We start from the raw sequence: 15542 nt of genomic DNA on the forward strand, positions 1-15542 counted from the left end.
TCTCCTTTAGAGCTGATACTGACCTCCTGATAGCTTTTCCTGATGGCCTCCTTCTGTCCCTGGGGTCCATTTTGGAGGATTGCCCAGTTCCAGGCAGGGAGAGGCTGCTAGTGTGTCCCTTTCACCCTTCACTTCTTAATAACTGTTGAAAGAGATAAGGTTTTCCGAACTTTTTCTAAATCCATCCTTCATCTGTTCCTCTGAAGGGCTTTAAAAAGTTATTTTAAACCGATGGTTTCAACTAAAAGCACTGCTCTCAGAATATTACTCAAAACTGCTCACAAGGGACTTCAAATATCCTGATGTCATTGTGAAGCCTGTGATTTACCACAGCATGTGACTCGGGGTGTTTGGACAGTAAGACAACCCTTTTACGATCAATTATGCATGATACTGTTCTACTGCTCACTGGAAATCACTGTAACTGTCTAACATTAAGTATGTAGAAGCTTAATCTGGAAGAATCCATTCACTATGGATGCAAAGGATTTAAAGGGCCCATATCCATATTTTATATATATATATATATATATATATATATATATATATATATAATTTTTTTTCCTCTCTCTCTGAGCACCATTTATTTGTCATATTGGCTTTTTATGTGACCATTTTCTAACCTCTGTTCATCTGTTTTTACTACTGTGCCTTTAAGACTGATAAAGGACCTCTGTTCTGATTGACTTCCTCGTATCCTCTTTATAATAATTTTAGCATAAATGGCCGTGGCCAGTGTAAACTGCTGTAGGCTGAATAGGCAGATGTATGTAAATACCTGTACTGTTGTTTTGCAATTTCATTTCCATATGTGGACTGAGTGGACTGCGGAGTGAATGGCATGTTTTGACAACGTTTTAACATTGTATATTTGCTGCATCTGATTTATTTATTGATTTATTTATTTGTTTAGAAATGAAGGGCATTCAGTGACGTGTGTTATGGGCCCTTTAAATAATGTGGGTTTGTAATAGGAAAGCGCCATATCTGGGTTTCATGTTCTCTGATCCCTGAACTCTGCAAATATCGACCACTTAACCAAGTACCGATCCAGTACCAGTGTTCTCCCAGGGTACTGTTTTATGTACGTTTCATACATGAGTATGAATGTTTATTACATATTTCTAAACATAAATATTCTCCAGAGGCTAATGTACCATAGTGGAGAGGATCATCCACCAGTGTTCTGTTTAAGATGTGCACATTTGTACATCTAAAGCACCTCATGGACCTGACTCGCTCACTTACTCACTCGCACACTTACTCTCTCACTCACTCCCTCACTCGTGTGTAGCAGACTGATTAATATTCTCTAAGGGGTCGCTGTTAGCACCGTTAATGGTGCTTTATATGGGAGGTTCATCACGTCAGTGACGCTGTGCGTTCTTCTTAAATTGCTGTAGTTGGTTTACAGAACTGTGCGGTCACAATTGGTCAACAAGTTAAAGGGACCGTCTGCAAATTCGGAGAATGGATTGCCGGTAAGGTGATTGCTCGGTTCGAGTAGCTTGGCTGGGTTAATATTCGTGCGAGTACCGATCCAGTGTGTGGAACTGGGGCCTCACTAGTTGATAATGCGTATGTGTATGTGTTTGTGTATGGCGGCATGTGTGTGGGTTTGGTTTGTGGTCCTCACAGAGAAGCCTCCGTTCACGCGGGACGCCACCCAGCTGAAGGGGACATTTCTGTCCACGGCACTGCAGAAGAGCAGCATGGGCTTTGGCTTTACCATCATCGGCGGAGACGAACCCGACGAGTTTCTGCAGGTCAAGAGCGTCATACCGGAAGGACCAGCCGCGCAGGATAGCAAGATGGCTACTGGTGAGTGCTGACACTTTCTGTGTGCTTGTCTTCATGTGATTTCAGTCAGACCTTTGCTTGGCTTTTAAACCCTTAATCTCTATGCTCATTGTTCAGTTGTTAGGTTTACTGTTCAGTAGTGGAGTTCAGTATGGCACCGAAAGGCTTCAAGCTAATAAATAAATTTCTTTATTTTGAACAGATTCTAGTTCAAGTTACTTGTTAACCTGGTGCCGTATAGCTTAAAGCAGCTATGTGCAAAAATTGGTATTTCTTGCTCCAGGCCTCCCCCTACAGTTGGGAACAGTAATTTGTGCTTTTAGCTGCTCCTAAAGGACACGCTTTACACATGCATTTCTGGACAAGCTGAGAGATACAGAACCATCACTGAAAATCTAAGAAACATGTGGACTGAGGCGATAGAGTATTATTACATGATATTACACAAATATAACTTGCCGTGTTATGCAATTTTCACAAGCATTGTCCTGCCTGCTTTACCAATGCTACATAGTGCAGTTTGCAGCGTGTCAAGCCTGGTGTAGCAATGACAGAGATGCCATTCTCCCTGTTACAGGTCAGTTAAGCATCAACATGATTCTGAAGCTGCTTTTTTAGGGTAAAATGCTACATAATGTTGCTTTAGAGTTTCTAGATATTTGGCTGTTAAACACAATGTTTTCAAGCCTGGATGATGAATGTTGCTGTGTCCTATGGCAGTGTATTGTTTTCCTATTGTGTGAGTATTGTAGATAGCTTTTCCACTGTTGCACGCTGTTGCCGTTCGCCAACAAAATACAAAAGTACTTCGAGTTTAATGGGCTAATCAGGCCGAAATTGAGACCAAAGTTGAGTTTTTGTAGGAGTGCTGAAGTTTCAAGGAAAATTCATCCCTCAGTGGTCCAGAAGGCCCGAAACAGGCTTGTCGGCTGCAAGAAAAGGCGTTTGATCTAATCTGCTGTCCATATTCCACTGGCCTCATGAAAGTTTGAAGATGTTTACAGAGGCCGGGGTTTCGCACTCTCCTCGGGCGCTCATGCTCTCGCTTTAGGTCAGGCAGTGTAACAATAAATCCTGTGAGAGAGAGCCATATGCATGTATACAATATAAATGTGAGGGGTTGTTGTTTCGGTTGCAGGGGTGTAGTAACCACTCTTCTTTGTACGCGCCTTTTTGGTTGCATTTGTTCTGGGACACTGTTCTCTGTTCTCTGACAGGAAAGTGCTTTAGTGAGGCATCACAGGTTGATTCCACAGTGCTTTACCTTTTACTGTCTGCTGAGCTTATATACCCATATCTAGGAGGCACAGAGATGTTTTTTTTATTTTTGTTAAAAAATGTTAAATTTTTTCATCCAGTCACCGTAGAAGTGCTTTAATTCAGCTCTGATTTCACCCTGAGCTCTCACATGGTGCTCAGTAAGTGGGCTGTGTCTATAGGCTCCTGAGGTCTCATGCATAATTATACGTACTTGCTATGGACTTACTTCAGCATAATGCTCCATGACCGAGGTTCAGCTTTAACTGTGTATAATTTCTCCACTTTTGATGGGGGGGAATAAAGGCTACCTTAGATCTCTCTCTCTCTCTCGCTCTCTCTCTCTCTCTCTCTCTTTCTCAGGCTCTGCTGCTTCAGTATAGTTCAGCCTCAGGTTGTCTGTAACACTGAGTTCTCTCATTATGGCCCAGATGGCTGACTCGTCCTTTATACACACCCCTTAATGCCCTTACACTGACCCTGCTCTGTGTGTGTGTGTGTGTGTGTGTGTGTTTGAGAAGGGCTTGGTGGGGAGGAGGAATTCTGGGGATGTTTCACGCTGAATCAAATGATTGACGTAGACCTCTGAAGTTGCAGGGGAGAGCAGGCCGCAAACTAATGTGGGGCAAAATGTAACATGGACGACTTCTGCAGTTCAGTGGTTTCAAATTGGATGTGCTTTTGACCGTCTTCTTGTTCTCCCATAGCATCATCATTTCTCAATCAGGCTGATGTTTCTCTAGACTCACCTTGAATTAGGATCTGAACCTCCTCCACACAATTTGAATTCTTAAGTTTAAGGACCCATATCCACTATTTTTATCTTGTATTTTGACATTTGTGTGGTTTTATGCACACATCTAGGCTGAATAGGGTGATATATGTAAATGAGTTGGTTTCTGTTATATCACAAAAACTGTTCAAAGTGCTTTTTTTGCAGCTTTGGTTCCATATATGGACTGTGGGAGTGAGTGGCATACTTTTAATTTACATATTAATAATTTTTTTTATTAAACTTAAAGTCTAAGAAAAATTACCATGGTTTGGATGCTTTATAGCTGTATTATGCAAGAATTGGTATTTTTGCTCTTGGGCTCACCCTATAGTTGGTGGAGTTGTAATTCACTTTCTTTCCACTGCCGTTGATACAAATAGCACTATGAGCACCCCCTCATGGACAGGTGTACACATGCATTTGTTGACAAGCTGAGAGATGTAAACCTGGCGTCAGTAGAGGGGGTAAAGCATATTACAGTATTTTACACAAATATGACTCTGGTTACGCAGCATTACACAGTTCATGCGAGAGCTCTTCTGAAGCTCCACCAACTGACTGGCAATGACAGAGGCGCTATTCTCCCTTTTACAGTCAGTGGAGCTCTCAACATAACTCTAAAGCTGCTATTTTACGGTACAATTGTTACATAATGTCCAGATTTTGTGTGTGTACCTTGGTCAGATTCCACTTCCACATTTTACTAAAGTGCATCCCCAGTGTGACCATATGACCATAAAAACCACGTCAACAAGTTCATCATGTATTACTAAACATGTCCAGATATTGCAAGAAACTCTTTTAAAGGCCAACAGTCGGCAAAAGAGAAGGCTTTGTCTTGCAGCTGCTGGGATTTCTGCTGTGGTCATCACCACAGCTGTCCAGAAGAGTTTCTGGACACAAGAGACAAGTCAAGATGGGAAGGAAAGAACTGTGGCTGGATTCACTGGTACTGAGCTGTCATTCTTTCACGTACAGTGATGGACGTTCAGCTTAATCGATGGGAAATTGCAGAGCTTACATAATCAGAAGCAGATGCACAAAACACATTCTGTTTACACTTGAGTTGAATATGGTCAAGACTCTTCTCCAACCTCCTCCGACCGTGCTTTGAATGACCCGATCGTTATCCCATTGTAATGGGTCAAGAGAAATCAGAATGTGATTCGATCACCGAAAGCACTTATTGATGACAGCTATAATTCAGCCTCTTCATTTGTTTTCCATGTAGGTGACGTCATTGTCTACATCAACGATATCTGCGTTTTGGGCACCACGCATGCGGATGTAGTCAAGCTCTTCCAGTCGGTCCCCATTGGTCAGAGCGTGACCCTCGTACTGTGCCGGGGCTACCCCCTGCCCTATGACCCCGAGGACCCCTCAGCTAGCTCCAGCATGGCCCCCCTGGGTCTAGTGGATCATCCGCTCCTGCTCAATGGAAGAAACACCTACGATAACTACATGGAATACATGTCCCTGACCGGCCGGCTAGTTCCTGAGCATGGCGAGGGTCTGCCTCAGGCATCTCACCCTGGAGACACCCACCTGGACGGCTCACAGCCGCCGTCCCTCACCACGCCTGGGGCCCAGCCCGATGACAGTGTCTCCATGGCATCGTCATCAGGGGTGACAGCAGGGGCCCAAGCAGCTCCTGAGCTCCTAAGCCTCACAATGACCAAAGGAGCAGAGGGCTTTGGCTTCACCATAGCGGACAGTCCTACAGGCCAGCGAGTGAAACAGGTACACGTTTGAAAAAGAAGGCTCTGAGTAACATGAAATTACATTATACATTTAGCATATCATCGCTGTCATGCCAAAACCTCTAAAAATAATCTCTAGTTTTGCTGTTTTCAGTTTGACATAATGTGAATCATTACATTGTATCCAAATTTCATGATAAACCAATTAAAATGCTCCAAAAGTATTTGTAATGAAATTTTTTACATTGACTTTCAATGAAAATTTAAGTTTTTTTCTTCTTCTGTAAAGTTGCCATTTGGGAGATACAAGGTTTTTGTGTGACAGCAACAATGTTCAAGACCACATAAAATGGCCATAATTAGTAAAAATCTGATATCATATAATGCACTTAATGGAAGAAATATGGCTCTTGTGTAAATCTGCCTAGAGCAGACGAGTGACCATTAATCTGAGTGACCATCCAAGAAGGAGACTAGTGAGGGCTTTGACATGTACAAGACATGTATAACTGCAAGGGTGTGAATAGGTTTTGTAGGCACTGTAGATAAACAGACAGCTAGACAGACAGATGTGTGTGTATGTGTGTGTGTGTGTATATATATATATATATATATATATACACACATACAGAGAGAGATGCAGATAGGTAGATATGATTGATAGATAGACAGACATATATATAGATAGATACTGTAACCATACAATATCATCATATTGCCCACCTATATGTTTAGATATGACAGAGATTAAATTATGAACTTCAGAAGAATGTTTAGGTGAAGCTGGACTACTGCAATATATTCACATTAATGTATTTATAAATCTCTACAGAAATAAATGTTATATTTCTCTACATTGTTGATCCAAGTGAATTTAGTCACAATTGAATCTTATGAATCAATGTAGAGTTATGAAATAACCGAATTATTGGAGGAGGAACATGTCTGAAGCCCCTCCTCCTCCTCCTCAGTCTAACACCCTTTAAATTCCATTTCTACCTTCCATGTTCATGATGAAGTTTTCACAACCCACCACCACCCTGTCACCTCCCTGTAACTCTGACACATCTCTTAGTCAATCTCCACTTTTTAGAGAGGGGTCTGGCCTTCCAGCACAGAAGCCACCCTTCTCTATAGACCAGAGCTTTCTGAATTCTTGTCCCTCTTTTACAGTCTTTTCCCATATAACCATATGCTATGCTAAATGCTATATGTCCTGAATTTGCAAAATCAGTTTAAGAGCATATGTACACTATATGTCCAAATGTTTGTGGATACCCCTTGTAATAATTGCAAGTAGGATGATTTGGGGAGTTGGGGATGAGGTCATCCTGACCTCCCTAACACTCTTGTTGCTGAATACCATTAAACCCTTGCAGCAGTGCTCCAAAATCTAGTAAAAAGCCTTCCCTGCTCCAACAAAAGCAGAATAAACTCTTTTTAATAGTGTTGATTTCGGAAGAAACAATGTGTCCCAATACTTTTGTCCATATAATGTATCATATATCAGCATTGGCCAACAATTTCCTCAATGGTACAATCTTTAAAAACTCTAAAAATGTAACAGATTTAACAGGTTGTACTCACTCTCAGCAGATGCTAAGTAATAGGAAAATGAGGAAATCAGGATTCCTAGTTATTGTTTGATTACACGCTATACAAGCGTTATCATCCTGCTGCACAGATTAACACATTGTACCTGGAACACTTTGATGTTTATGAACCAGCGAGAGTGCATTATCGATTCTGTCCCTGATGAGATAACTGTTCTGTAGGTGCTGGAGCCGCAGGGGTGTCCGGGGCTGTGTGAGGGAGATCTGATAGTGGAGATTAACCAGCAGGGGATGCAGGGACTCAACCACTCGCAGGTGGTCCAGATCCTGAAGGACTGCGCCGTGGGAACAGACGCCACCCTCATCGTCCAGAGAAGCACAGGCACAGGTATGAGGTATCTCCCATTCGGTCCTCTGTGTCCTTATACTTCCGTTTCACAGTTTAGAATGTCTAACAAGCAGCAGAAATCCAGATATTGGATCTGCCGTCCTTGACTTGAATCTCAAGGAGACGCTTTGAGATTTAGATTAAAAAGAGCTTTATCTGCACGAAACCCGCTCAAAGAAAGAAGAGCAGCGGCTCATCTTCCCCGCAAGTGAAGACATCCCCCAAAAAAGTACATTTTCTTTTCCGAAGACTTTTTATCATTCTCTTATCTTCTCTGTTCAGGGGCTTTTGAAATCGAATGCCCTATTTTCGGTTGCTTGTGCGCACGGTGTCACATTGTGTCGCACTGGTCAGCTTCCTGTCCGGCCCGGGGATTATCTGGGTTTCAGCCAAGCCTATTGTAAACATTCTTTGGCATGTGATACCCTTTTGAAGTGAGGAAGATGCCCGAGGACAGAGCATACAACACAGCCCACTGGACTAACAGGCTACGATACCCTTCTGAACATGGACTGACCAGGCAGGTTTAGGTTTTGTGTGTGTGTGTATTTGTGTGTGTGCATGCGTGCAAGTGTCTCTGTGTAAAAAACGCCATGGCGTCATTTCAAAGTGACTTTTACTTAAGCCATTTGTAAGACGATAGAACGCACCAGCTTGGCAGGTGCTGGCAGTGATTCCTAGTGCATTCTGATCCAAGACAAAAGCTTGAATGAAATATACACATACCTTTACCATACCATACTTTTTATACTAAACTTTGAATGTATCCCCTTTTGCTCATAACATATCACAGTGCATACACCAATAAAGGCAGCAGGGGAGTTTCTTTTATACAGTGATAGAAACCAACAACAACCTCCAGCTCCACATACTAAGCTCCTCTAAGGCCAATATTATAGGGCACGTAAATTGTCTGCATGTATTGCAAACAATGCATTAGTTATGAGGTGTAATGGGGTTAGAATACCATACCATGCTCAGACTGCTCAAACACATTAGTGGTGATTCTTACTGTATTCTGATCTCTTCACCCAGCTTTAGCTTTGTTAAAATGTCCATATAACTTTTTAATACTTTTGTTGTACCCTTGGCTCATACACAAGTGTGGCAGTGTATACAACAATAAGGGCAGCATAAAGTTTCTTTTATACAGTAATAGAATGACGCCATGATGGCGTTCAACAGCCTCCAGCTCCACATACTAATCCATTCTCACTATGGTTTGCATTGACCAGCTCCTCTGAGGGCAGCTTTAAATGGGGACTAAGGTCAATTCTAATAACGTATGGCAGTGTATACAACTATAAAGGCAGCATGGAGCTTCTTTTATGCAGTGAGAGAAAACATGATGGTGTACAACAACCTCAGATTCCATGCACTGCTCCATTATGATGCTGTAATCAGCACAGACAGAAGGCCCACTAGCTCTTAACACAGATTACTGAGGTATAAACCAAAGCAAAAGGCATTAGGTATGATGGGGTTAAAATATCATACCCTGCTCAGACTGCCCAACTGTACTCTACTGTTGTTGGACTGCAGAACACATCCTGGCAGGCATTCCTAGTGTATTCTGAGCCAAAGCCAGAATAATCTCTTAATTTCGGATGGCTGAATTGATTTTTTCTGCTTAGCTTTATTGAAGTGTCCATTTACCTTTTTTTTATAATACACTCCTGCATGTATTTACAATATGATTTTTGGAACATCCTCTCTGCTATTAATACACTTCCAGTGGGGGATGTAGGTATGGGCGACATGGCCAGCCGCCCAGGGCGCCATCTTGCAGGGGGCGGCACAGGACTCTCACACATAAATATTCAGAAGGCCGAGGTAAAATGTCTTCGTCATATGTCGTCTGCTCTGTTATCTTAGCACAATTTGTGGCATCAACCAGCAAAGCTTTTTTGTACGTACCTTGAAGCAGGAGTCTGAAATTCCTCCTTAAAATACTTCCATGGTTACATTCTGGGGCCATATAACGTCTGCACCATTTAAGGTGGAATTGAAAACTTTAGTAAGACCTCAGAACACTCAACTACCCTACAGGAAGAAATACCCAACTAACGACTAATAGGAGTCCACCATGTGTTCAAAAGTTTGTGGACAGCACTTCTAATGAATGCATTCAGCTGCTAAATCTTGCACTCATTGCTGACAAAGATGTGCAAATGCACACACACACACACACACACAGAGCTTGTCTAGTCCCTGTGCAGATGTATTGCCAATAGAATAGGACTCTCTGAAGCAGATAAACATGAGCCTAATGGCACCATGTCTAAAGCCATAAGTGGGCTAGAGGGGTATAAAGCCCCTAGCACTGAGCAGTGGAACTGTGCTCTTTGGAATGATGGTTGGTGCTTCACCCAATACTTTTGGGTTGAGTTGGGGAGTTGGAGATGAGGTTTGGTGGTGGTCATCCATCATCTTGACCTCACTAATGCTCTTGTCACTGAATACAATCAAACCCTCATAGCAATGCTCCTTCCCTGCACAGTAGAGACAGTTACTCCAACAAAAGCAGGATATACTCTTTTTTAACACTTTTGGTTTTTAGAAGAAACAATGCATTGTGTCCCAATACTTTTGTCCATATAGTGTAATTACTCCCATGTGCTTTACTGAATAGCTGGCTATTAATGCTGTTGACATTAGATCATTACCTGTGTTACTGGAGTGGATCTGCTCTTTATTTCCTATAATATATGATCCGACATTTTCAACTGATATCGACCCAGATCCGAAGTGGAGTTTGGGATTGGGGCCATGTCCAAAGGGAATGCTTGGTGTTCAGACAAGGGATCAAGTTTCTCTAAGCGATACATGTCTGACCTTTTCCTTGAAGTCAGAACAAACAATCACAGTGGACCAGATCGAAGCCAAGGCAGGCGTATGAGGCTCTGTGTTTTTATTTGCACTCTGGCCTGCACTGTGATGCAGGGCAGAGCACAGCACAGTCTGACACATTTGGGTTTTTTTTCAGCACATTTTTTTATTATTTGAGCAAGATTAATATATTTTAATACAACTGACCTACACACACGCCTCAGTAGATGAAAACATTACAACTTAATCTCAAAATTAACCTTGTTTTAACCCTTTTAGACCTTTGGAACCATCAAATCATTGCCAGAAAATTCTATTTCTGTAAAACTGGAGTGTTCATTTGACCTTGTGACCAATTATTTAAAATGATATATATTAAATAGCACTTTTCATGTATGACTTTTATTTTTTATTTTATTTTCATATTTCATACATATTGATTTTTACAGAAGGGTAATGTATATCAATAATAATAATAATACTATATAACAGTAATAATAATACTAAAAATAATAAAGTGTGGATTATTATTTTTATTAATAGTATTATTAGTATTAGTAATTTTACTGTCACACACAGGAATGCAATATTTCCTTTTGCAGGATAAAACTATATTTGAACTATAGCTAGAACCCATAATTATATTGGCTATATAACAATGCTTAATTTACAATCTTGTGTTGTCAGTGTTCCTGTTATTAGCTAAAACATACGATAAATACATACAATAAATACATAACTGATGCTAGTTTAATTAATGCCTTTACTTCAGTGGTTTAATACTTATTATTTTTGTTTGCTTATACTGTTATGATTGGCTACAACTATGGGCTACCATTACCTTCTGTAGCGTGGCTGACTTGTCTTTTAAAGATTTTTGAATGTCCATCACTCCATACTGAGAGCATTAGCTGCTCAAGCTTATGGAAAGATGCTGGGGCATTGTAGAAAATGTAGGGGCTGTAGTGACTTTGGGTGTCCGGTCCTGTAGTTCTGCTCAGCAATTCAGGATAAAATTTATGAAATTTTACATTTTGCCTTGATTTTAGTGGGGCACATCTACATTTTACTAGGGCATGTGTCTTAGTAAATAGGCTCTGAAAATCCACCAGAAAACATGTCTCTGATTTTATTTTGCACATTTTTGTGTATTCATTGTCCTTCATCTTCTAATCTGCCTAATCCAGTCCAGTGTTCTGTGTCAATAAGGCAAGCACAGAAGCCCAGGCGTCCCTGTCTTCAGCAAGTTCTACCTACTCCTGCTGGGGCACCCACAAGCACACCCAGGCCAGCCAGGAGATATAATCCATCCTGCAGATCCTGGGTATTCCTCTGGTTCTCCTCCTAGTTGGTCATGCCTGGTACGCCCCCAACGGGAGGTGACAGGGGGCATCCTTATCAGATGCCTGACCACCTTGGCTGCCTCCTCTCAGTGCGAAGCAGCGGTGTCTATACTCCGAGCCTCCTCTGGATAACTAAGCTCCTCACTCTATCACAAAAAGTGAGACCAGCTACCCAACAGAGAAAACTCATTTCGGACGCAGTCTCATTCTTTTAGTCAGTAGCCACAAGTCCTGACCATTGTCCTGACCATTGATGAGGGTGGGAACGTAGATTGACTGATAAATTAAGGGCTTTGCCTTAAGGCTCAGCTATGTTTACCAGCTGCCACTGCACCTAACCTACGATCATTCTCACAATCCCTCTTCCTATCACTTGTGAGCAAGGCCCAGAGATACTTAAACTCCTCCTCCTGGGGTGGGTTCAAATCAGCTCCGTCAGGAAGTGAGAGAGACCCAGATGTTCAGTAATCTGCCACGACTTTTAAAACCCTGTAGTGTAACGTCAACATATGAGTGAATTATATATACCTAGTCTTTTCAGTGATATGGTGTCGTCCATGTTATATTTTACTGTGTTACATTATGCCCTGCTCTCACCTTCCAACGCACCTACCTCGCGTGTGCCTCAGTCAAGGCAGTCTGAATAAAGCTGTATTCAGAGATTCACTCCAATCTGTATTCTGCTTTCCCCTCTCCATCCCCTCCCTGTCTGTCTCTTTCTCTCTCTCTGTCTTGCTCTGTCCACTCTACTGTTTGGCTGTGGCCCTGGAAGACCTCTTTCTCACACACACACACACACACACACACACACACACACACACAGAGTGAGGTTTGAAGTAAGCAAGCGAGAGACAGCCTGAGTGACTCACAGGCTGAGTGTGAGACCATTCAATTCCAGAGCCGGCACGTTGCCAAGGTCCCAGCCAGCGCCGGCCATGTTCACAGCTCTCTCCCCTCATCTCTGCGATTAGCACACAGCTCTCACACTGAGCCACACACCAAACACTGACAGCACTCTGAGCCAGTTAGGCTGCAGATGTTTATTAGAAAGGCGGGGCATTCACTGAACGAGCCAATCCAGGGCTGACACATGACAGCTGGAGTTTTTCTTTAATAAGAGCGGTTCAGTAATGCTCTGTGAGATTTGATTTGCTTAATGCTGTGGCGGTTAAGCTTAATTAATGCAGCCCATGTTTGACACCTTTATAATGTGGAAGTGGGCGTTGATTCATGAGCGTCCAGGATATTATTTAATGATTAGTTGGATGACTTATTATAAGGGTAGAGCTGGTCATATTATCTAGTGAGCTATTGATTTGAACAGTTTATTAATAATAATCGTCTTTAGTGAACAATAGAAATGCAGCCTTTGAAAGATTCGATAGTACTTCAGAAAGCTTTAAAAAGAATAATGTAAAAAGCACTGTGTGGCATAAAATGCAGAGCAATCCACCAGCGTCCATTTCTTTCTTTGAGAATAGGACAAAAGAATAATTCAAAATATTTACTGTATTCAAGCAACTGTAATACTTGCTGATTCATTGATGAATTGTTATTTACTTCAATTTAATATTTTGTTTGAGAAATCTAATTTAAATAAATAATCCTGATAGAGGCTGTGCATTCCGACTAATAATATTAGCGTCAGTATCTGTAAGAGAGCGATATATCCTGCAGTTAAGACCCCCAGTGAGCAAACCAAAGGCCACAGTGGCAAAAATCCTCAGCTGGAAGAAGAAACCTCACAAGGGGGACTCAACCCATATCGGCCGATGCTAAAATGTCACACTAACATTATAATTTAACATTATACTTATATTTAACAATATATAACATTATAATTTATTGAACACTAACTTACACTAACACTAATCTTTCTAAATAAAAATCAATTCAACTGAAAAATATATTTAAAAAATAAAATATATTAAAAACAAATAATAGTAGTGCTGGAAACACAACTTTCTGCTTTTATATATGAAACAGTCCTCAAGTAACCGTAAACGTAAACGTTTTAGTGCACTACATCTCTTTTAGTATAAATTTTGGTGCATTGAAAAAACACTTCCACACAGCCGACATGTTTGTGAGTGCCTCACTTCACACTTCTACAGTCCCTAAAGTTACCTTTCACCAGCTGTAGCATTATGCCAGTTCTGCCCACGCTTCTATGCTCGTTTTTTTCTTTAACTAAGTAAAATACATGGTCATAGGACTTTATCTTTATCTATCAGGACTGTTGTTGCTGCTGTTTTCCTTGTTGCTGGGGTCCTTCACATGCTGCAGCAGCACGTTCCACCGCACCAGTGACAGCACAGATGTGCCTGACTTTAAATCGGCGCCACTAAACACGGATATTGGCCGATGCCGACATATTAAAAAATGGCAGCCACCAGTCACAGTACCACCAGAACTATGTCCCAGTACCACCACATAAGCCTGTATGTCCAGGTGTGCTGATATAGTCAAAGTACTGATGGTAAGAAAGTGAAATGAAAAAGATTCAAAATTCAAAGTCAATAAAAGTAAGTAATAATGATGGTTAATAGTATTAATAATTGTAATAATAATGGTATCAATTAGAGTCCATGTAAACTCCAATGTAGTCTGTAATGGAGGGTGGGCAACTCTTCTGAGGCAGGTAGCAGTAGCTGGAGGTTGGGCAGCTGGTTTAAAGGGGGTAGAGGAGGAGGAGAAGTCTTCCATCAGTGTCAGGCCAGAGGGAACGAGAGAGGAGACAGGGGAGAGGGAGAGACAGGACTACTGTTACCATAGCAATACTCCTGAATCTACTACAATTCCCATAATGCCATGCAAATCCAATCTTTATTTGGTAACGGTTTACAGGTTAAGGTTTCCAGGTGGAACTTGCATTTTAAAATTTGGTTTGATGCTACATTCATCATACAATGTGTTCTTTGTGCGACTGTGTGCACCAAACTGTACTCTTACGCCACTAGGTTACACCCCCTAGTTCTTAATTGTATAGTTATAAGAGCGAAGAACTGATGTGTGGAGACTCATGAAAATATTTAAGGTTGGTGTCCCAGTTGGATTAACCCCCACTACTGGATGCCATAAGATAATATAGTCCACGACTAGACGTAATCCATGTCTGGAAAGCTGGCCCATGGAGTTTGAGGGGTTAAAGAAAAGCCTCTTCTGATACACTGCCCTGTCCACTACTCTAACCTTTCTGTAAAGGTAGATCCTTTGTCAAGGCTATTGACGTTGCTGTTATGATACTGGAGGTAGGTCTCAGCTGATAGGTCCGCTCTCCCGACTCCTGCCGTCTAAGCACAGTATCGCTGGGGCCGTGGCATTTCAGCACAGCGGACAGCTCCGTTCAGTCCCGCGGCATTTCAGTACCTTGGACAGCTCCCCCGCTCCCACAGTCCTCCAGTCTCTGATCTCATCTAAACAGCTCGCCACTCTGAGCCGTCTGTGAAGAGGCGACGTCCTCCACATCCCTGATGATTCAGCCAGCGACAGTCTGGAGCTCCATTCCTGCTATACACCAGAGAGAAGGCAGGGAAGAGCGCCTTACCGTTAGCTTTATGAATGAAGTCTAAGACCCGAGACAGCTAAGCATCATCTGCGTGTCATTTTATTATCACACTTGCCATCTCCTTCTTTCAATGAATGACTCGTGTGTCGGGGAGTGGAGTTGCTGGAATGCATTCCAGACGCTGAATAATACATGGACTGTACACGGCTCTTGCTTCAACTATGCAGGCTAAGACTGCTGCAGATTGTTTTCACTCAATCAAGTACATTCTGCTATCTGTCCTCAGATCTCTGTTGGTTTGTCTCAGGACCGAGCTTGTGTTGAGTGAGGACGGAGGGAGGCTTGGTGGCTTGGCAGGAGCGCACATTTGCTAAGGGCTTCACGTTCGA

The 15542-nt window shown here is 42.0% G+C and overlaps 1 protein-coding gene across 12 annotated transcripts in view; it reads left to right on the plus strand.

Moving 5' to 3' along the window:
• magi2b (membrane associated guanylate kinase, WW and PDZ domain containing 2b) overlaps positions 1 to 15542 on the plus strand; it is a 142989-nt gene that overhangs the window by 95186 nt on the left and 32261 nt on the right. For 11 of the 12 annotated variants that reach the window (XM_072663942.1, XM_072663948.1, XM_072663943.1 and 8 more), the window contains 3 exons: positions 1639 to 1821; positions 5064 to 5572; positions 7308 to 7473. In XM_072663942.1, the coding sequence (XP_072520043.1) occupies positions 1639 to 1821; positions 5064 to 5572; positions 7308 to 7473 (858 nt within the window). The remainder of the gene's footprint in view (positions 1 to 1638; positions 1822 to 5063; positions 5573 to 7307; positions 7474 to 15542) is intronic. The other variant, XM_072663951.1, reaches the window with a different exon arrangement.

This window comes from Salminus brasiliensis, chromosome 19 (genome assembly GCF_030463535.1).
Source record: "Salminus brasiliensis chromosome 19, fSalBra1.hap2, whole genome shotgun sequence".
Classification (NCBI taxonomy): domain Eukaryota; kingdom Metazoa; phylum Chordata; class Actinopteri; order Characiformes; family Bryconidae; genus Salminus; species Salminus brasiliensis.